This window comes from Cucurbita pepo, chromosome 14 (assembly GCF_057944985.1).
Source record: "Cucurbita pepo subsp. pepo isolate OVF chromosome 14, ASM5794498v1, whole genome shotgun sequence".
NCBI classification, from domain to species: Eukaryota; Viridiplantae; Streptophyta; class Magnoliopsida; order Cucurbitales; family Cucurbitaceae; genus Cucurbita; species Cucurbita pepo.
In genome coordinates, this window is record NC_141811.1 from 6,166,441 (window position 1) to 6,189,203 (window position 22,763).

At 35.9% G+C, this 22,763-nt stretch overlaps 2 protein-coding genes across 3 annotated transcripts; both read right to left on the reverse strand.

The window, feature by feature from the left end:
- Positions 1 to 771: 771 nt before the first annotated feature.
- LOC111809804 (Zinc finger C-x8-C-x5-C-x3-H type family protein) lies at positions 772 to 8,291 on the reverse strand. Its single transcript, XM_023696235.2, has 9 exons — positions 7,756 to 8,291; positions 7,333 to 7,482; positions 7,069 to 7,203; positions 6,768 to 6,926; positions 4,677 to 4,769; positions 4,370 to 4,486; positions 3,555 to 3,629; positions 3,232 to 3,455; positions 772 to 2,217 (listed from the first exon to the last, which is right to left on the reverse strand). Exons 1-9 carry the CDS (start codon positions 8,143 to 8,145, stop codon positions 1,206 to 1,208), a joined length of 2,355 nt encoding a protein of 784 aa, XP_023552003.2. The 5' UTR covers positions 8,146 to 8,291; the 3' UTR covers positions 772 to 1,205.
- Positions 8,292 to 10,820: 2,529 nt separating this feature from the next.
- LOC111809806 (acyl-CoA) lies at positions 10,821 to 19,560 on the reverse strand. 2 transcript variants are annotated; one of them, XM_087117596.1, is made up of 12 exons: positions 19,424 to 19,560; positions 17,927 to 18,073; positions 17,656 to 17,838; positions 17,281 to 17,363; positions 16,937 to 17,135; positions 16,151 to 16,266; positions 13,719 to 13,785; positions 13,212 to 13,262; positions 12,857 to 12,909; positions 12,501 to 12,711; positions 11,586 to 11,756; positions 10,821 to 11,020 (listed from the first exon to the last, which is right to left on the reverse strand). In XM_087117596.1, the coding sequence occupies exons 1-12, from the start codon at positions 19,478 to 19,480 to the stop codon at positions 10,964 to 10,966; spliced, it is 1,395 nt and encodes a 464-aa protein (XP_086973722.1). In that variant the 5' UTR covers positions 19,481 to 19,560; the 3' UTR covers positions 10,821 to 10,963. The 2 variants fall into 2 exon arrangements, with proteins under 2 accessions (XP_086973722.1, XP_023552005.2); XM_023696237.2 differs by having other exon boundaries at positions 16,151 to 16,272.
- Positions 19,561 to 22,763: the final 3,203 nt, after the last annotated feature.

The window sequence follows — 22,763 nt, forward strand, 5'->3', positions numbered from 1 at the left end:
TCTCGGCATACACTCACATTTACATATACATACTAATAAGTGTTGAACGAATAATAGAGAAGAATGAATCAAATGAGAGGGAAAGGGAAAGTGATGAACGAATGACCGAGAAGATGATGGAACAAATCAATACGAACAAAGAAGAGAAGATTGCGGGTCGATGAAGTTGAGTAAACTTTGCAAAGATGGCACAGTGCAGCTGAAGAAGTTGATTTATGTTCCCCTTAAAATTTCTTTTCCATATTTTTTTTCTTTTTCCAATTAATAGCGTTTTACATAAAAAGCTATTAAAAGGGATAATTTCTTGTAGTGTTACAAGCCTCAAGAACTCGACTTACTATTGCTTTGGTATCTCAAACTAAAAAAATATTTGGTTTGAAGTAAAAAATGATGTGAATGAACCTGACATCTTAAGGATAATTTCTTGTAGTGTTACAAGCCTCAAGAACTCGACTTATTATTACTTTGGTATCTCAAACTAAAAAATATTTGGTTTGAAGTAAAAAATGATGTGAATGAACCTGACATCTTTTGAACTACATACATAGAACGATTCAATTCATAAAAGAATGCTAATTCACTTTTCGTAACTTTCAATCGAATCTTTAGTTACTTTCAATCGATTCGATTCAATCTAAGTTTTAAAACGAAATAAATCGAAACAAACGGCCTACCATGCTTGATAGTCAAAGTCGTCGGGAAATTTGATGCATGGAACTTCGTGTCCAATAATACCTTCAGATTTTGTTTCCCTCAAGGTAAATGTGAAACTTTTAACTTGAATGGAAATTTGATGTATGAAACTCGTCTTAGAAGGAAGTTTGTGAATGTTTTAAGACCAAACCCAGAGGCATTGCAAGCTTCAGCATAACAAGGAATGTGAGTAAGGCAAAAATAGAGTTTCAACAAATATATGGCAATTATGAAACGGGCAAACAAAAGGTTGGTTTAGGTTTCTCATCACATCTAAACAGCAGCAGTAAGGCCACAGCTTCAGCTCATCCTTTTCCCCGTTCTTTTCAGCTGAGCCCCGTGCGGGTCAAATCGACTTCCCTCGCCCTTTGAGATATGATCACGACTTTGGAAGCATAAATTATACGACACGGAAGGTTCCTATCGATCTTTTGGGATTCTTGGTGGTTTTCTGGTGGTTTCCTTCTCTTACTATGTCTGCCTAGGCTCCTAGGACCTTTCTGAAGATAATCCTAGTTGGTGTTCGTGTTATCGTATTTTAAATCACTGAAATTCTGATCATCATCAGGCCGAGAAGACTTTCTTCGAGACGTTCGTTGTTCATATGAATCGCTGCTTTTCAGTTCCCTATGATTTCGCTTCTTAACTTTGTTACCATAGTAGTCTACTCTACCAAGAACATCTGATTTAAATCTTTCACCTTGGCGAACAGGGCTTCCAGCCTCGGAGTGCATAGCGCTTGTACTCTCGCTAAATTTCTCGAATTCATCATAACTTCTTCCAGGATCCCATCGGCCTTCCTTGTCAATGTGCTCGTTGTTACAGTATTCTTTGTCGAGATTCATTGGTTCGGACCTCTCAATATATCGATCTGAAATAGACTGCTCCTGTCTCCCATCTGATAGGAGACTACTGGATTTTCTTAAGCTGAACTTCTTGCTTTCATAATCAGTCTTCAACTTAGATTTCTGTTTCAACTGGTCATCAGAATCTTTAGTAACCTCATCCCAGCGTTTCTTGTGTTTTCCACCATACGAAACACGCCTTTCCTTGTTTCTGTCAGAAGAAATTCCACGTGTATCGTGATCACTGATTGCGCTCTGGCTTGGAGAACCACCTGTGGTTTTAAACGTCTCGGAAACGTGCCCATTGCTTTTCCTTCTTTGGTGTCGATGCACATATTTGTTCCCATCACCACTTGACCAGCCTTCATCAGTTTCATTTGATGTGTTCTTGCTGTCATCATGATCTGCATTTCGAACTCGTGATCTCCTACCACGTTCTCTATCTTTGCTTCTCTCGTCAAACTTATCCGCTGATTCGTCAGAATCTGCATCATTAAATCTGTTGTTTCTCCGGTGGTAATATTTTAGGTTTGCCTGCTCATATTCTTCCTTATCCAAACTTTGCTGATTCTCATGAACTTTCTCTCGACGAGAGTGCCTTGTGTAGTCATTTTCACTGTTTTTACTTCTTCTGGAGCCATGGTCCAGACTTCTAGATTTAGATCTTCTTGAACGATATCTATCATGAAGAATAAGAAATTGAAGTCATAAAACATTGAACCTCCAATAATGGTAAATTGAATAAAATTATTGGTGATAAATTTTGATGTCCCACGCTTGGTTGGGGAGGAGAACAAACCACCATTTATAAGGGTGTGGAAACCTTCCCCTAGCAGACGCGTTTTAAAGCCTTGAGGGTAAGCCCGAAAGGGAAAGCCCAAAGAGGACAATATCTGCTAGCGGTGGATCTAGGCCGTTACAAATGGTATCAGAGCCAGACACCGGACGATGTGCCAGCCTTCTCGCTGTTCCCCGAAGGGGGGTAGACACGAGGCGGTGTGTCAGTAAGGACTCTGGGCCCCAAAGGAGGGTGGATTTGGGGGTGGTCCCACATCGATTGGAGGAAGGGAAGAGTGCCAGCGAGGACACTGGGCCCCGAAGGGGGGTGGATTGTGATGTCCCACATTGGTTGGGGAGGAGAACAAACCACCATTTATAAGGAAGGGTGTGGAAACCTTTCCCTAGTAGACGCGTTTTAAAGCCTTGAGGGTAAGCCCAAAAGGGAAAGCCCAAAAAGGACAATATCTGCTAGCGGTGGATCTAGGCCGTTACATAAATGGTATACAAGTACCAATGTACATCAAATTTATGTCCCACAGATATGAATAAACTGTCTGGCCAAAAAAAAAAAGCTCATCCTCATTACCAAACTCAGGCCCTTCTAGTTAATATAAGATGTCTGAGCTTGTGAAGAAAAGAAAGATGGCTGGGATTATCTAGACGCTAGCTCACGTATAAAAGTCAGCTTAGAGAATGAACGGCCAGAAAGCTATCCCCTTTAAAGTCCAAACAAGCTACTAGGGAAGAAACTGTCTGGAAAAAGTTGCTACTAAGAAAACTTAGTCATTCAAGCGTTATCAAAATAGAGGACGCTGAATGATGGATATTGGATTTTAAGAAATTGAGAATTAAGAAAACAAAGGGAACAGTGAAAAACAAGACGTTTTAGATCATAGTTACTCCGCGTGAATACCTGTCGACATCTGTTGACATTGACCTGCTGGATTTTCCAAACTTGTCCCAGTGTTCAAGCTCAGTATGTTTTTCATTTTCGGATTCATCTAAATAACCAAACAGAGAAGCCATCTTTTTCACCCAATACCGTGGGGGAGGTTTGTCACTATCAGCCCATTCATAGTCCCCACCAGGATTTCGAAAACAGTGAATGAAATTACAAGCTGTTCCATGAGAACATGTCTGAGAAGAAGCAACGAAACCATCAATAACGGCACGGTGACAAGAACTTCAACGAAGATAATTAGTTTTAAATATGAAAAAGTGGAAGAACTTCAGTACCTGGTACCTTGTCTTCATAAATTCCCCACATATTGCTATCTTCCATCTGGTAACATTTACAAATTCACATATTACCTGTCATAAAGAAAAGCCCCAGATGAACAACACATAACACCACTTCAAAGCCATGCTGAGGAAAAAAAAGGAGGAAAGGAGAGAGAGCCACACACTTGGGAGAAGTTAAACAAAGAACCAACAGTTACAGAATTCTTTAAAAAAAAAAATCCCGAACAAACATTATAGAAGGATGGAGGAGAAATTACTAGCTCAGCTATGCGCAGTACCATAAACAAATGGTATATGTAAGAGAACTTTTTATAAATTTGGCCATGAGGCACCATCAACATGAATTGGTAAGTATTGTTTGCTTTATTTGTTCATGAGATTTTATTTTGCATACATTTACCAGAACACAGACCAAGCTTAATAATCTTCTCAGTCAAATAAAGCATATGGAGCACCCACATTCAAGGAATAATTCTTTGAATCAATGACATCATAGGGGATCTGGATCAGTTTAAGTTCATGAACTCCAGTATTTTCTTTCCATTCTTGGTATCGTCGCCATGGGTTCCAAAGCTCATTCCTTTTTAAGAGCTAAATAAAGCTGGGTGTTCTCAGGAGAACTTTCTTTCTTTGTTTAGACCTGAACTGACGCTAACGGGAAACTTCATATTATGGACAAAATTCAAAAGTTCAGAATATCTTGCTGTAAACCCTACAGTATATCTTAAGGAGGATTTAGAGGCTGGACAGATATCTTCATCTACTCAACGACTCTTAGTCTTAGTGAGGATAATTGGAGAAATCAGTACCTGTTTCCCTGCATAGAAACGACCATTGTTGGCATTGTAAGCAAGCACAGCTGAATCCAGTGACTTATAGTGCACATACAGGTTTCCCCTCAAGTGGAAAGAGCCATTTTTACACACCTGAACGAAAATACAATATTATTTAGGATTGATGATAAATAGTCTACACTGAAAACAAGTGCGATTTTGAGGTCAATTATAAAAAACCAACCCATTATTAGAATGTTCTCACTGCTCAAATACACAAAAGATAAGATAAAACAAAAGCATATATAAAGCGTACAAACAACAAGGTACCAAACGAGGAGACCTTGAAATTTACAATTTCCCCATACTTCAAGAACTCAGTATGCACATCCTCATAAAATTCTTCATAACAGCATTCAACTTCCTCGTCTGCAAACTGAATAAAGGTAGAGTAAAAGTCAATCTACAATGCACCTCGCCATAAGAAATTCCAAATAGATAATTGAAAGGGAAAAGGTGAAATCTTAGTCCAACAATTTCCATTTCAGAACCCCATACAACTCCAATTGAAACATGCTATGTCAAATCCGGATGCCATCCATGATCACTCCAAATAGGTCATAATTATGCTGTGCCACTACCTGAGCTTAGTAAAGTCTAGATGTAATTAAGGTAAAGTTTTGACATCTACGGAAGAAATAGGAATTTAAACAGTCCCTCTAGACTGTTAAAAAAATGGATATATCTCTAGTTTTGTTCAAGTGAGAAAAAAGAGTGTTATGAACAATTTAGAGTTATCGAAGACGTTTCCCATCTAAGTACACATAATTGTTTTAACGCATCAGAGGGGAGAAAAGAAACAAATAAAAACAAGTAGGCTTCTTATATCACTGCATGACACCAGAAGTAGGTACACTGAGGAGTGTTAAAATGTTGCAACTCATCAACTTAAGATTTTGAGTTGATTGGTTATTTGACAAGGTAACAGATCCGAAGATCCTGTGTTCAAACTCTTATAATGCCTTCTGCTCTCTAATTATTATTAATTTCCACTTGTTCGGCCTTCTATAAAATTGCACAACCACAAGTGAAGCATTGAAATAATTAAATTTACTATTAACTTATTACTTTAAGTTTTGGGTCGATTGCTATGTTTATTTTCAAAACTCTAACTAATCTTTCCTTCCAAAGAACCCCATAAGATGGCTCTTATAGCACACCCAAACTTAGCTTTCCCCTTGAAGAATGACCCCTCAACAACAGGTTAGTATTAGCTTAGAATTATAACAGTGACACTAGATCACAATATATATATATATATATACACAACTTAGTTAACAATTATAAGCCACCCACACACACTAGAGATTGTAGTAATCAGTATGGGTGGAGTTCCATTGTAATTTGGTGCTCCCACCCAAACTTAGCTTGCCTCTTGAAGAATGACCACTCAACAACGGGTTAGTACTAGTCTTAGAATTATGACAGTGACACTGGATCAAAAGTTTACGGCTATTACAACTAAATGTCCTTAGCTGCATGCAGAAAAAAGAGTCCACAAAATAATAAAAATTAACTATGACAACTTCAACTTCAACATTTTCAACAGAGAAAGAATGGGATAAAAAGCAAAAGAAAAAAACAATGTAAGTAGGATACAAAATTTGTTATCGTATTATCAACTCCAAAGGAACTCAAGAGCAAAACTGTAACCCTCCATGACAATTTGACACAATTCTTGCAGTAGTTCTCTGGTATAAAGTAGGTCAAGAAATTTGAAAGAAAAATAAATGAAGGATATTAAATATCAATGCCACCAACATTTACAACATGATGAATCTCAGTATCATGGTTGCATTAAGCACCTAAGCAAGCGATTGACTACGAAGATAAATTTTTCCAGTCGCCAAATTGGCAAGAACTAAGCTTCATAAATTATTTCATCAAAGATCACGTCTTGTATCCAAAGTAAAGCCTTTAGGATGTAAGGTGAAATTACAATAAACAGATAAATCAATTTTAAATTTTAACAGCTTCATTCAATGAGTTGATAAAGGAACTCTATAGTAACCCGAGAAGGCAAGAACACCAGAAAGAGGGTGATAGATAAGGTTTCATGATCTCCTTCCTTCCACACAAAATAAACATGCGAAGACCACAAAAGTAGAAACATTACATGTAGTTTCGTGAATTCTCTAATCATAAAATGTACCAGAACAAGTTAATATAATCATTAATGCTTACTAATCTAATCTAAAAATAATTCCATGGATATATGGAAACAATTCATACCTAAACAGTCATATATAGAGCTAAAATTTTAGGTATCTCCTAAACAAGTCGTTCAAAACAATTTCAGATTGATGCAATAGCAATAGCAATATTTCAAAGTTATTTTGAGGATACAATAATTGTATGAGCATCATTAACAGACCTCCAGCCCCTCGTCTTGCTCCCAAGCAAGGCCAGGACCATTATACATGTTCTTGATAAGCAATGTACACGATTTGTCAGGGTAGAAGTGAATTCTGCTACAACGCTGACCAAATCGACAAGCTCCAGTTTTTAAATGGAATGGGCAATGTGATTTATCCTGTTGTAATAAAAAAAAAAAAAAAAAAGGTAAAGCTTATTTATCAAGATGACAATTGAATAGCTATAGAACTACTTGAGAAGGAGTAAGTAAGTACAGATAATAGGTACAGAGAGAAAAATAAAGAGAGAGAGAGAGATGCCTGTTCAGTTCCAAAGTTTGGCACTTGGCTTGCAACATCATCAATCACTTGTCTAGTTGAAATTGGTGCATTCTTACAATCTGTAATATCTTCAGATTGCGGAGGAAGAGGGTTTGATGTAGGCCTATGCGGATCCTACAAAAAGAATATATATAAATATCAATGATCATAAGAATTTTCACTGCTACGTCCCAGGAAAAGAATTTTTTAACATAAACAACGATGATCTAGAGAACAATAATATCCTGGTTGCAGAATCGATACCTCAAGGCTTTTCTCAGGTTCAACGCCCTTCTTAGGAACCTTAATTAGTTTCTTCTTCAGAATTATCTCATCTCCTTTCCAGATTACTTCTGCAGGCCCTTCAATGTATTCCCAACCATCTTCCGCATTTAACTCGTTTTCATTTTCAGCCTACAAAAGAAGGTTGCAAACTGGTGAAGTGAACAATTTTCCTCCGCTAAAACAAGAGGAGAACTATGAGCAACGATATAGCGATAGAAGGCGATTGCAGTTTCTGTTACAAGAATTTCAAATGATGTTTTCTATGTATCGAGGAAACTGAGCCAATAATCATGCACTATGAAGCTGAAATCTAACTGAAAATCTATCAACAGGCTACGAGTACTGTTCAAAAACAAGGCAAAAATACAAAAACTAGAGAATCACAAGAAGAGAAAGAAAAACCTGCAGCGCCGTCGATTCTTCTTCCAGCGCTCTCCTTCGCTGCTCTTCTTCTTCCTCCTCAGCCATCTTCTTCTTCTTCAACTCCATAGCCTCCAACCAAGCCCTTTCACGCTCCTCAAAGAGCTTCCTCTCCCTCTCCGACCTCTCCTCCTCCTCCAGCTCCATCAACCGAATCCTCCTCTGCTCTTCAGGATCGTTCAACCGCGCCTCCTCTTCCTGTAGCTTTTTCAGCGCCTCCTCTTTTCTTAATTGCTTGCGTTTGATCTTCTTCAACGCCTTCCTCTTCTCCTTCCTGCACAGATTCTCCAACGAACATGGCTTCTCAATCGAGCCAGCTTCAGTACCCTGAGGCTTCTCTTCTTCTTCTCCTACGAATTCAGGCTCCTCCATTACGCTCGCAAAATTCCGCAGTGGGGGCTCCAAAATGGAGTTCCAATTCCAAGCAGAGCAACGAAAGACCGACTCGTCGCGTTGCGGGAGTGACAGGAATTCAATCGTGTGCAAGATTGAACATCCACACCAAAACGGGAAAAAAAAAAAAACAATTAATACAAATATTAGTCTCTAAAAAATACTCGTTTTAAATAATACTCTTAAAATAAAATAAATAAATAAATATATATATATATATCATTACTTTGTCTACGTTAATATTTTTGTTTTAAGATGCTATTAAAATTTTTAAATTTTTTTTTTAAATATCATTAACTTTTTTAAAAGTTAAAAAAATATATGGACCAATTTGTTATTAACTTAAGAATTTCAATTTTTTTAAAAAAAAGAGTTTAAATATATTAATTAACTTTTCTGTGTATTTTTTAAATAATTAAGGATATTTGTCCACTTTTAAAAAAAATAAAGATATTAATAAATAATTAAAGATATTTTCTTGAAGAAAAATTAATTGTAGGAGTATTTTTTTTTTTTCTTTTCAAAAATTAAGTATTTTTTGTTTTTTTAGTTTAAAGGTATTTTTAAAAAAAAAATTAATTTAAAATTTTAATGATATTTTTAAAACAAAGCGTGAATGTATTTTTATTATTTTTATTAATTTAATCCAAATCTCCAATTAAAATGACTAAGATTATAATTACAAATTTATCTCGTTTTAATTTTAAAATCTTCAAATTTATTTTAAATAATAAAAATTCTACTTTAGACCTAGGATATGTGTTTTTTTTTTAATTTCTACCCTAAATTTTAAAATTTTAATTATGGATACGATATTACAAATCATAATTCCACGTATAGAAGTTATAATGGTGAGTAAACGAAACACTTTCATTTTAATTTACTTCCTAAGGTTATAATATTAAACATTATTTGGTCGAATAATGCTCGAAATTCTTTCATTTTTGCCCACTCATTTATATCTTTCGTCTAATAGATTACGTAGCGCTGTATTTCAATTTATGGTAAGCATTACTCATATAAGCAAAATTATAATCAATTATAATATAAAATGTAAAAACAAATTTTATATTTTGAATGTGGTTTAATCATTACCATCTAAAGGTATTTTGGGAGCATGAAAAGTAGGTAACATTCTATACGCAATCGCACTTTGATGGCATCGGACTTGCGATCATGCGTCACTCACTTCCCAGCAACAAGTCTATTTGGCCAAGCGACGTATGTTCGAGCCTCTGGTCCCGGTTCAAAAAGAAAGTTTTAGAAAATGAGGGCAGAGAGATTTCGAGGGAGAGTTTTGAAAGCAAGATTTGAGAAATTGAAATTTGTGTTATATGGGAATGTAAGCAAAAGACAACAACTACGGTTTACTACATATACTTTAAAATATCTAATGAGTCCTTAATTAACTTTTAATTTTGTATTTAACCCGTTATAATTATATTTTATCATTTTCGTAATTTGCAACGAGACTAGCATTTTGGAGAATTAGTGAGAAATTATCCAAAACTACGTGTGAATTTACATACTTGTATCTCCCTCCATATCACTTATTTTCAATTCGATCATATTAACAAATGTTTAACGTTGTGAGAAACAAGATGCCACTCATCATCCTTGAAGGTTTGAACAAGGAATATTGAAGACTACTTATTCACAAAGAACATTGATAAGTTAGTGAGTGAGTCAAATCTAATGTATCATAGATATCCAATAACGGAACAAGGGTTTACGGTGAGACTTTCCATATGTTCAACGACGATGCTTTTAAATAACAACAAATGTTTGAATAGTTTATCCACAATGAACTTCTTACCTTCTACGTGTTGGATGATGAAAGTCCCACATCGACTAATTTAGGGAATGATCATGGGTTTATAAGTGAGGAATACTAACTCCATTGGTATGAGGCCTTTTGAGGAAGCCCAAAGCAAAGCCATGAGAGCTTATGCTCAAAGTGGACAATATCATACCATTGTGGAGAGTCGTGTTCGTCTAACATGGGCTCAGAGAGCCATGCCCTAAACTTAGTCGTGCCAATAGATTGGTAAATTCTCAAATATCGAACAAATAACTCCAAAAAGAAAAGGAGCCAATAGATTGGTAAATTCTCAAATAGAAAAGGAGCAAAGCCTGCTCGAAGGCAGTAAAAAATGACTAAGACTCCAAAGGAGTCGAGCCTCGATTAAGGGGAGGCGCACTTTGCACTTTGTTTGAGGGGAATACTAACTTCATTGGTATGAGGCCTTTTGGGGAAGCCCAAAGTAAAGCCATGAGAGCTTATGCTCAAAGTGGACAATATCATACCATTGTGGAGAGAGTCGTGTTCGTCTAACACTACGAACATTGAAAAAGCAAAAATACAATTTTTCATATTTGAAGTAGAGTGGTGGGATCCCTACCTTTTTGATAGCTGCATTACGTTCATTGACAGAGAAAAAGAGAAATTGAGAAAAAAATGAGTTAGAGCGAGAGCTCGAGAAAAAAAAAAAAGAATATATATATAGTAAGAAGATGTTTGTTGACATCAACAAAGGATTAGAAAACCTTACTTTGAAAAAACCGGGTCAAATATCGGACGATCGGGTCAAATCTAGCACGATTTTCAAGTCATCCCTACAAAAAAAAAAAAAACCCAAAAAAATATGCAGGCGTAGCTGAAAACTTTTCCATTTAAATAGCTATGTTGCCATAACTTGGTCTCTGTACAGTCATTCAATCAGGAAGCATATCATCTGATAATCATCTATTTATAATGTGATGATCCTATTGCTTCCAGTGTTTGGAAGGCCTAAATTTATATACCTTCTTTAAAGGGTCCAGAATCATGCAATAGTTTTATCACAGCCTTGACCTGCAAACAAAAGTAGTCATTTCTATCAACCAACAGTTCAGAAGCATGTAGACAATGGTATGTGAAGAACCTGAATCAAACCATGGATTGAAGGTTAAATGAACCAATTAATTAGGATATACAAAACGAACTCTCCATAAGAACTTTCGGTCTGTAGACAAGTTTCGAAAACTAAAAAAAAGTTTGACTAGGAATTCCGATGTTCACTGTAGTTGAGAAATTTGGAGAAAAAACGTTATCAAACGGACTTAACAAACTATGTTCTTAAAGTTTTCTATTTCCATGTAATGATCCCTAAGTTATGTAATAGCCCAAACTCACCGCTAGCAGATATTGTCCTCTTTGGGCTTTCTCTCAAGGTTTTTAAAATGCATCTGCTAGAGAGAGGTTTTCACACTCTTATAAAGAATGTTTCGTTCTCTTACCCAACGGATGTGGGATCTCACAAGTTAGATTTTTGCAAACAATGCAACTTTCGGTCTATGGTTAAACCATAAATCATAAATCATTGGAAGAAAGAATTACACCGTTATGCCTGAATCAGTCACAGAATATAAAGAGTTACCTGATTTGCTTCACGCACTAGGAAATCATCTATTGCCCTCCCGAAACCTTCATCCGTAAGATAATGACAGCTATAAGTAGTCACAGGCATGTAACCTCGTTGAATCTTATGCTCACCCTGAGCTCCTGCTTCGACTGTGTCAAGATCAAGTTCAATAGCTGCTTCTATTGCCTGCAAGGAACGACCGAAGGTCAAAGATTCGAGGTCGTTTCAGCATTTATAAACTCTGATAACTTTTGGACCTTTTATTTAGGAAATTAAGTAGAATGCATGAGAGTAACACAATTATAAATAAAGCTCATTTTGGCACCAAGGTTCCTCAGCGCAAGAAAGAAAACCGGTGATTCAAGGTTAAAACGCGTCTGCTAGGAAGAGGTTTCCACACCCTTATAAAGAATGTTTCGTTCCCCTCTCTAACTGATATGGGATCTCGCAATCCACCCCCCTTCGGGACCTAGTGTCCTCGCTGGTACTCGCTCCCCTTTCCAACTTATGTCGGATCTCACAATCCACCCCCCTTCGAGGCCTAGCGTCCTCACTTGCACACCGCCCCCGTGTTTGGTTCTAATATCATTTGTAATAGTCGAAGCCCACCGCTAGCAAATATTGTCCGCTTCGGCCTGTTACGTATCGTCGTCAGCTTCACGGCTTTAAAACATGTCTACTAGGAAGAGATTTCCACACCCTTATAAAGAACTTTTCGTTCCCCTCTCCAACCGATGTGAGACCTCACAATGAGGGGAAGCCCGAAAGGAAAAGTCCAAAGAGGACAATATCTGCTAGCGGTGGGCTTGGACTATTACATCTGATATCTTGAGAGCAAACAATACGAAAAGAGAGAGAATGAACTAATAGATTCACTCAACTTGAAAAGGTCGATTATATTGATGCAATGAAATAATGATACGCACACACCTGATAATAACAAGCTTCAAAATGTAAACTTGGATAGTATGCTCTAGGGTGACAACCCCACAGCCGCCCATATAAAGTATCTCCACCAATTAGATTGAGCGCTCCAGCAACAAATTCATCACCTTCCTCTGCAGTAACTAGTAACACCTGATCTCCCATCTTAGAGGCCATATTATAAAAGAAATCCCGAGTGAGATAAGGGGTGCCCCACCTACGAAGAAGCCATTACCGAAAAAAATTAAATATATTTTCATGCATCTACCAATTCATCATACTCAGTCAAAAAATGGCAACAAAAAGAAATTCTTAATCCCAATTGGCAGATAAATGAAAAAGGTTGGTAGTAAGGACCAAACTTGTTATCGGTCGTGTTCCTGTAGAATGTATAGAATGAATCCCAATGCTTATCCTGCCAAAACATTACAACAAATGATGCCTGTGACCCTAAATCTCTTGCAGTAGGATAAGTAATGGTTGCCACAAACAACAATTCATATGTTAGAATTTACAAGAGACGGTTCATTATCATTTATTATTGTTGTCCTTTGTTATGCAAACTCATCTAGACACTCGAGTACAAGGATAGTTTTTTCAATAAAATATAAACAGAGTTTTATTTTGACACTCGAGTAGAAGGATAACTTTTCGAAAAAATTGAATTTATTCAATCCTATCCAATTTTAATAAAATACAAGCAGATCCAGTTCTTACCTTTATTTCACTACCCCGGAGACGTTTCATGGTCAAATTTTGAGCCACAATCTGCCACAGAAAGTCCACAAAGATGAATTACAAATTCATAGCCACTAAAAGCTGGGGAAATTACTATACTTTTCAAATCTACAAGTAATAATCAGTAACACAACCATCTATAAACATTAATGCAAGATCTTAGCCATAAAAGCTCATTGGTTAGGGAAACTATGCATGTCCAATTTATGACTTCAGCAAATCGAATGACGTTGAGTTCTCTCTCTTAATCCGTAACAGTTTGTTAGTACAGGGTATCGCAGCTATTCTAGTGTCGTTTAGGATCTCCTAGTTACAAAAGGTCATTCGATAAGACTGCACCATAAAACAGGCAGATTAAACCAGTAATAAAATTATATTTCTAGTCTAACTCAAATCATCATAGAGAGACTCCAAAGCCATCAACTTCTGCTGTGGATTTGATATTTTGGTATCCCACACAATGGAATGATAAGTAAAAGTGCTGACCTTTTTGCGCTCCTGACGAATATTTTTCCTCTTACTTTGCTTCATATCCATTAAAAACTCATCGAAGCTGCAGAAGATAGAAGGGAGAAGAAATTATAAATGATACTGAGAAAATGTTCAGTATCTATTGCACTTGGGAAACATATATATAAAATTAAAAATAAATAAAAATAAATAAATAAATAAAAAAAGTTAGTGGTTGACCATTGCACATCAAACGTCACAACAAAGTTGGCAACTTTCACCTTCAAATGGACAAACAATTGATGCCTCCAAACTTGGTATTTAATTCAAATGAGATTTCAGAAAAACAACCAAGTTAAAAGAAACAAGAAACAACTAATTAAGTCAGAAAAGATTTATAAGGATACTCTTAAAGTTCAATCCACAACCTTCACAAAAGCAAACATGCTTGCAAACATACCACTTAATAGTCTACAATTAACAGAAAGCTATAAGTACAAACTAATGTCACAATGGGTCTATCCCTAATTTCCCAAATTTCCATATAAACAATGACCACCATTCTTAACAAACCTACCAGCTAATTACTTTATACCTAATAAGTAATAACAATCCTAACAGTTGATAAAAAGAGATCTTGAAGCATTGATTGAATTTTTGTAGGTTCGCTGCTTTCCTCAGTTCATTTGCTCAAGGAAATGTTGTCTTTCTAATTATTAAAATAAAATAAAGAACGAAGAATTAAGAATTAAAAAAAGGAAAAGAAGAAACAACCACCCAGTGAATCACCTCAAACTAAAGCAGAAGAACTGATGAATAAATAATCTAAATCTTATCCCTCCTTGTGGCACGAGATAACACTAAAAGACAGAGCCACTAGGAGAATAGTGCTAAAAAAAAGTATCATAAGAAGATTTGGTCCAGATAAAAGCTCTAGCAAGGTTTAGCCAGAGGGTTGCTTCTCACTCTTGGAGGGATGCCCAATGAAGATGATAGATAAAAAATCTGGAATATTGACTGAGGGTTGCTGACCATCTGAAGCTGTGAGCAAGAATGATCAAAATCTCTGAGCAAAAGGACAATGAATGGAAGTGTAGGAAGGCTGCAGGATGTACCAGGTCTGAGGAGTTGTCCTTTATCACCAATTTTCCTTTTTGTCCTTTTCATCAGAGAAATTTGAATCTTCCAGAGGGGCCCTCGAATTGCTTTGGTATAAGGCCATGAACGCCAGCAATTTGATCTTTCCTGGCGATGGAAGAAAGGATTACAAGCTCAGCTGAAAGAAAGTCCAATGGGTTTCTCCTCAATTTGATTTGAAGCTCTGTCAAATCCATCGCAGAGATTTTTAGGCAACATCCATTAACTATAAAGTCACAGCAATGTCTCCATACATACAATAGTTCCTCTCATTCAAAGGTTAATGGGAAGAATCCAACATGTGAACTGCAAAGAGAAGTCCCTAACCTTTCACCAGTTGTCAGATGAACATAGGGTGTTGATGGGCTTTACATCCCCACAATGAAGGACTTTACCAGTTGTATGGGATTGAGAGCGGGACCAAAGGGAATCCTGAATAGCCACTCTGATGAGGTACCACCTGTGATGAAAGGATCTCTCTTGAATAATAATTATCTTTTCCCAATTAAAAAAGACTACAGTTCAGAAAGGGGATGGGTTGCTCAGGCAGGAGAGTCGGTGGGTGGCCTATTAGTGTTAATGAGGCTTGAAGTACGTAAGGAAAATAAAGGGGCACGTGAAGGAGGATTAGATGGAGGTGGTGCCCTTCAGTTGTCTCTCTTTATAATATGTTGGTGACGATGGAGCAAGTCTGAGGCCCCGTCCAGAGAAGTCCAATATGAGGGACAAGAAGAAAAGCCATCCTTTTTTGTCGTTTCCAGCTGGTATCGTGTTGGGCAATCTTCCTCCATTGTTGTTTCGTTTCGTTGCATCTGCATAGTATACTTTTTTGATACAAAACTCTTCAATCCAAAGGAAGTAATTGCACTTCGCTTCTCCATGAAGAGTTCGTAGGTGCAAGGGTCGCCACAAGAGTTTCAAATATGGAGAAGAGCCATGTTAGGGAGGTCCAACAGATATGGAGAAGGAGCATAATCCGGGCTCTGTTTTCTTTATGGGAGTAACCAATTGAAATGTAGAAGATTTTATGGTTTATGGCTATAGAGCGTCTTGTGTATGAGACGGGCATGGTGTTGGCAGGGGGGAAGGGATCAGTGCAGGAGCTAGCGGCCATGGAATGGAGGAGGGGGAGGGAAAGAGCGTCACAAGTTGGCATCCGAAAGCATTAGCTTAAAAACATACTGATGGTGTCATTCCATTGAATATGTTAATGTTAATGTGAATCAACCTTTCTATGAACTCACTAACAGAGAAATTGAACTATAACAAAACAAACTATTATCATCAAATGTATATTCATACAATTAAAGACAAATAAACAAACGACATACTCTTTGTAATTACGATTCTTCCAATGGTACTGCATTCCAATCCTTCGCAGAAATCCTCCGTCACTTAGTTTTTGCCATTCGTTTTCAGATGAGAAGGTAATATGCAGTGACGAGAGCTGAGACTGTTCGAAGTAATTAACTCCAAATAAAATGCTTTTATTAAATGATATGAAAGATGTGACTTATCTATAGGTTCCTTGAATAAAAATGTAGAGCACACAAACAAAAATTTCACCATATGATGCTATAATATGTAAATTCATAAGGACACCAAAGTTTCTTTCCCCATTTTTTGTTGCTAATAATCTTTCCCAAAAGGAGACAAAATAAAATGTCCATCCTTGCTTTTTTCCAAAACCAAAACTTCCATCAACTAAATAGCAAAAAGGTTCAAATGCAAGCCGACACAAATAGTGGGGTCATCGTAACCTCAAGGGTAAAAATAAAACTTCCATATTTTTGCACTGTCCCTTCCCCCAGGGAAAAAAACACCACCCCACCAACAGACTCCCAAGACCGATTATTATTTACATCAAGCATGCACAAAATATAGTACAGAATTGCTCCAAAGATCAAGTTCTCGAACAGTCGTTCACATTCATCTGACAAATAAGATGCTATCTTCAAAGGTTTAATAGTAAACAATATTGAGAGAAAGAGAGAGAGAGAGAGAGAGAGAGAGAGAGATTAAGTGCATATTATCATACGAATGATCGCAACTAATTTTCCATACAGATAGACGTGCATAATGTACGCTAAAAGCATCGATCATATGACTAGTCGTACCTTGGCTGTCATATCCTTTAAAGCAGAAACTATAATGTCAAAGATTTCATCTCTGAATATTGTGTTACGGAGTAAAATCCTTGGACCAGTCACAGGAGTAAAAGGCACGCAACATTGTAGTTTTGGGTAATATCTTCCACCAATACTGTAGTATGCATCAGCCCAGGAATGATCAAAAACAAATTCTCCATAGGAATGACTGCATATTGAAAGTAAGTTAGAAGTTGTAAAAGCAGCCACAGATCAAAATCAGCAGATCTTCCCAACAGGTAGAATGAAAAAATGTAGTATAAAATTAGAGAATCTATCGAGAAACGATAAATGAATAAAGAGTCAATGCTAACCTTTTAAGATAGAGTGGAACAACACATAAAATATTTTCTGATTCATCCTTAGCCACAATGTGGCGAGGCGTCCATCCAGTTTCCTGAAATTCGATTAAAAGTAAGACAACGGTGCAGCTTTCCGAGATAAGGTAAAACTAATTTGTTTAAAAGACAATATCAACGATTCAATGTACATAAGTAGTTATTTTCATAAACTAGTGCTATACTGCATGGAATTATATTGTCTAATTTTTAATTATGTTTTGTTTATTGAATATTGTGTTCAAAGAGCAACCTGCTTAGGAAAATTTCAAAGTTGGAATCTCAGATGATTGTTTCATTTGTGAACAAAACATTTTTAACCCTCCTTCTGAAGAGGCCTTAGTTCCTCACCTTCACAGCACAACCTGTCTCTTCCAGGCTTGAAAGAAATCCATGGGTCAGAAATGGATTATATTTTTCAGGGCCAGTACTATCCAGGGCACAAGCATCCCAGCCACTGGCTGAAACCTCTGAAATAGACGAAACAACTGAAAGAGACAACTTTGTAGGTTTTGAATGGGAAACTGAGCCTCCCTGAATAAGGAACAACTAAGTGATAACAAACAAATAACTAAATAATCGATTATAAATTACAAGTAAACTTCAAAATCAAGTAGTATACCTCTGGGCCTGTCCCTGTCAAAGTAAAATCTCCCAATGAATAATCAAATTCTTTTGGTACTGTCGACTTTTTAGCTCCCCAAAAAAGCCCAGTAATTCTAGTTGCTTGAGCTGAATGGCTAACCAAGTGTCTGGACTTCAATTTTTTCTGCAAATATACAGTAGTTGAGGTTTATCTATTTATATACTACAAAAACCCATTCATAAGAAAGTTGCATTGAGCATCATATCCTTAATCTGTTTGAAGTTAAAACGCTACAGATTGGAAAAAGTTCTTTACAGACAAACAAGATGGATAAAATTACAGGACATGCCACCGGAAGTATTCTGAAAACTGATAAAGCAACACAAGGAGCCAGAAGGGGTAGTAGATCATGCTCTCAAACTTGTTTTGTGCATTTTTCAGCCATACATTGAGCAAGGCATTTCTTGTATCGCACCAAACCAGGTTAACAAGCAACATTTTCAGAGTTGGAAGCATCATTGCTAAACGTTATCCCTTAGTTTTCCCCAGACATGAAGCAAAACATTTTAAAACACACAAAGGCATAGCAAGGATTTAAAACATAATAATTTTGATATCCATGTGGAGATTTCACTATTACAAATATATAGACAGATAGTCTTGTAAACTAAAAAAGTTCTAAACATTACTTTCAATTAATGGTTAAGTTCTTTTCATTTTCTAAGTTATGGAACTTATTAATAGTATTTATATTCATAATGATAACTAATTGATGATACTTTTCTACGTTTCGTGAATATTTATAAGATATCAATTGATCCTTACTATCGATGTCAAACCGACATTTAGTTTAATCCTTTGACATGAGATTTGGAGTCCAAATAATTCAATGGGTGTTTTTAAGGAACACCCGACTAGCAACAAAATGTATGATTAGAACAATGGCAGCATTAAACGCATGTATAAACGATTAAATATATCAAAATTCATCGAGCTCAAACCTTTTTAAGTTTAATATGATCTTAACAGAGTATCAAAGTCAGAATTCATGTTGGAATTTCAAATCCATAATGCCATTCCCTCCAAAAAGTAATGTTGATAGTCACTTAGTGAATTTTGTATTAATTTCCATGTCCACCAATGAGAGTAACATTGATAACATGTCTAAAAATTTCCCTCCTCAATTAATAGAGATCATGCAATAACTTTCGAGCCTACCAATGAGAGGAGTATCATATTAAGAATGTGTATAAAGAATTAACTAGACCATGCCAAAAATTTCTCGAGTCTAATGGCAAAATCAAGGCTTCCCAAACTGAAGAACAAATCTACATAACTATGTGAAGGATTCCTTTTAGTAACCTGAATCCATAACCAGAAATGCTTCCAGAAATTCAGAAACTCTGACGATAAAAGCTTAACTAATCATCCACAGTAACATAAAACGATCCCTAACGATAAAAGCTTAAGTAATCAACCACAAGAACATCAAAATCAGAAGCGAGGACGAACTACGAAAAGAAAAGAACTCACAGAGGGGAAGTAACCAAGAAAGGAGGAAGAGTTGCAGTAGCTCACTGCAACTGCCATGGCCGCGAATTTGAATGGCTGCGGTCCGTATTCCTCCACAGACCACACTTCCACTAAGAGCTCGTAAATAATTCCCCAAACTGAATAAATAACTATCGGGAATTCGCCTGACGTGGCAAACTAGAAGCCCAGTTTTTTTTTTCTTTTTCTTTTTTTTTTTTTTCTTTTTTTTTTTTTTTGGTCCAAAAGAAAATAAATAAACAATTAAATTCTTTTGAAAATTAAAAACTAAATATATTTATTTCCTAAAACAAAAAAAAAAATTAAAATTATATTTAGATTATAAATGAAAATTTACATTTATATGGTTATAATGTTATTAGGGTTTGAGTTTTAAATTTAAAAATGCATTTAAACTTAGAATAAATATATTATTATAAGCTCATTTTATTTTTAAATATATTTAACATATTATTATATTTGATAAAAAAACATAATACACACAAATAACACACCGCCAAATATGTTAAATATAATAATATATTTAACGAGCCAAATATGACTCGTCTACTAAACTCTCTAGCAGCTTGAAATAGCACACGGCTCGATGGTCAGGAATACTCGTTGTTCACAACTTAGCACATAATGCATCGGTCAAGGTTCCGCATAGCACACAGCTCGATGATCAAGAATACTCATTGTTCACAACTTAGTATGTAACGCATCGGTCAAGGTTTCGCATAGCACACAACCTGATGGTTAGGCATACTCATTGTCCACAACTTAGCATACAATGCGTCGATCAAAGTTCGGCATAGCACATAGCCCGATGGTCTGGAATACTCATTGTTCACAACTTTGCGCACAACGCGTCGGTCAATGTTCTGCAAGGATTAGTAGACTAATGTTACTCATACACAACTCATAAGCATAAACTAGGGTTGTATAACATATATATTTGACGGGAAATTCATAACATGTTCACAACTTATGCATACACTCACAAATTAAATCGTGTCATCACATAATAATACATATATATACATATATATATATATATTAATCTCTTTATCGAGAAAGTTAAAAGGAGTTGAACGGGAAGAACCAAAGGTGGACACGTGGTAGCACGCGCTCACTCGACAATTTTCTCGACCAACCGTAGTCTCACACGTGCCTGAAATCGTCTTCAACCTCATTCTCCTCCGATTTTCTAGATCTTTTCCAAAATTTTGGCCTGCATCACCACGAATCTAATGAGCTTAATTTCAATCTCTATTAATGACCATACATAAAATTATTCAAATTTCATACCCTATGTATTAAATCAACTTAATTTCAAAAATACCTATGAACTTTCAAAAGTAACATTAATATTTTTTAATTTTTAATTTTATAGTTCGTTTTCTTGAAATTAAAGAGAAATGTAACCTTACTTTTTTTTTTTTTTTGTCGATATACTGGACATAATAATTTTACCAAGGTTAAAAATGTGAATTCTACTTTTAGTATTACAAAGGTTATTACTAACTATAAACATATTTTTTAATTTTTCAATAAATTTAAAAGGGATATTAATAAAAAAATTTAAAATTGAAAGATAATTAAATAAAGTATTAAATTTTAAAACATATATTGAAAAAGCTCATTCTAAACTTTCTAATGTGAAAACTCCAAAATTCTCTCTTTTTTTTTTTTTGGATGATTATTCTTTTTTTTTTTTTTTTTTTTTTTTTTTTTTTTTTTTTTTTGATGATTTCAATCTTCCAAGTTTCTTTCAGTGATATGAACCAAGATATCTCCATCGTGTAATATGGACTTCAAGAAAGATATGAAAAAAAATGTTATTCAAATTACCACGAGATAAATTCAAGTTGCAATTCATGCTATATTAGAGAAGAAACGAGCTTAATTTATTTTTGGATGATTACAAAATTTGGACGGATGATAATCTAGAGTCATTAATTATGGTTATAAAGTATAAATGTTGTAACTCTTGAAAATGTCAGTAGTTCCATTTTGACGTTGTATTGTCTATGTAATGTAAACTTGAGAATGTAGTCAAAAAAAAAAAAGTTGTGCTTTCTTTTAGCCGTTTCTTTACAAATATATGTAGTTTAGGTTGCGTGTTTAGAATCATTCAATCTTGACTTGACCGATCGTGTTTGTGATGTGATTCGAATCTCAAATGAGGGTTCTTGTCTTGAGATATTCGATTAACAAGATAATTCGAATCTTACTTTTCCTCACGATGATTTCTTATTGTTTTGAGGTTCTTAGATTTATTTAGATTTAAAGATCTTATATTTCACCAAAGTTGTTAGATCAAATTCTCGAGAGTTGCAATCATTTGAAATGAAATCAAATGGATTTGGAAGTTTTAGCATTGGTAAACTAGGAGTTTGCATATCCAAAGCGTTTGCGAAGGTTCTTAAATTCAACTCGTGGGGTTACCATATCACTCTCTCTTGGATTAAAGATTTGAATCATGTTTAAAGATCTTCCTTCTCGTACTTAACGATTTTCTTGTTTAAAGACAATCTCGTAGCCTTATGCTATGCGTACACGACTAGTTAGCTAACCGACTTATTCACCGTATCATTTCCTCAATCTAGCTAGATAATCTCCTTCACAAAAAGCTCGGGCTCGTGTTCACCGTGCCGAGTTTGAGGGAGATTTGTTAAGTAGTAATTGTTTTGCTAGCTTGGTTAAGAAAACTCTTTATCTAGCATGTACAAGATCACCTCTCCCCAGTTTCTTTCCTGGTCATCTATCCCAGTTCTTCAGATTTGTGCTAAAGTACCATTTTAATTTATAAACTTGGATGCCTTTAATTTATTTAGTCATGATGTCCATGAACCATTCTCCTCCATGAACATCGTTTAACAAAATAATGGCTTGACATGCCCTTGTTCGACAAACATTAGTTGATTTGACACAACGCAACATATAGTGTGAGGTCTCACATCGGTTGAAGAGGGGAACAAAGCATTCCTTATATGGATGAGTGTGGAAACATCTTCCTAGCAGACACGTTTTAAAACCTTGAGGAGAAGAAGCTAAAAGAGTACAATATTTGCTAGTGATGAGTTTAGGCTACTACAAATGGTACCAGAGTCAGACACCGGGTGGTGTGCCAACAAAAACGCTGGACCCTAAGGGGGTGAATTGTGAGATCCCACGTTGGTTGGAGAGGGGAACGGAACATTCCTTGTATGGGTGTGGAAACTTCTCCCTAGTAGACACATTTTTAAACTTTGAGGGAAAGCTCAAAAGGGAAAGTACCAAGAAGACAATATCTGGACGGACTTGGACTATCCGACTATTACATATAGATAGCAGAAAG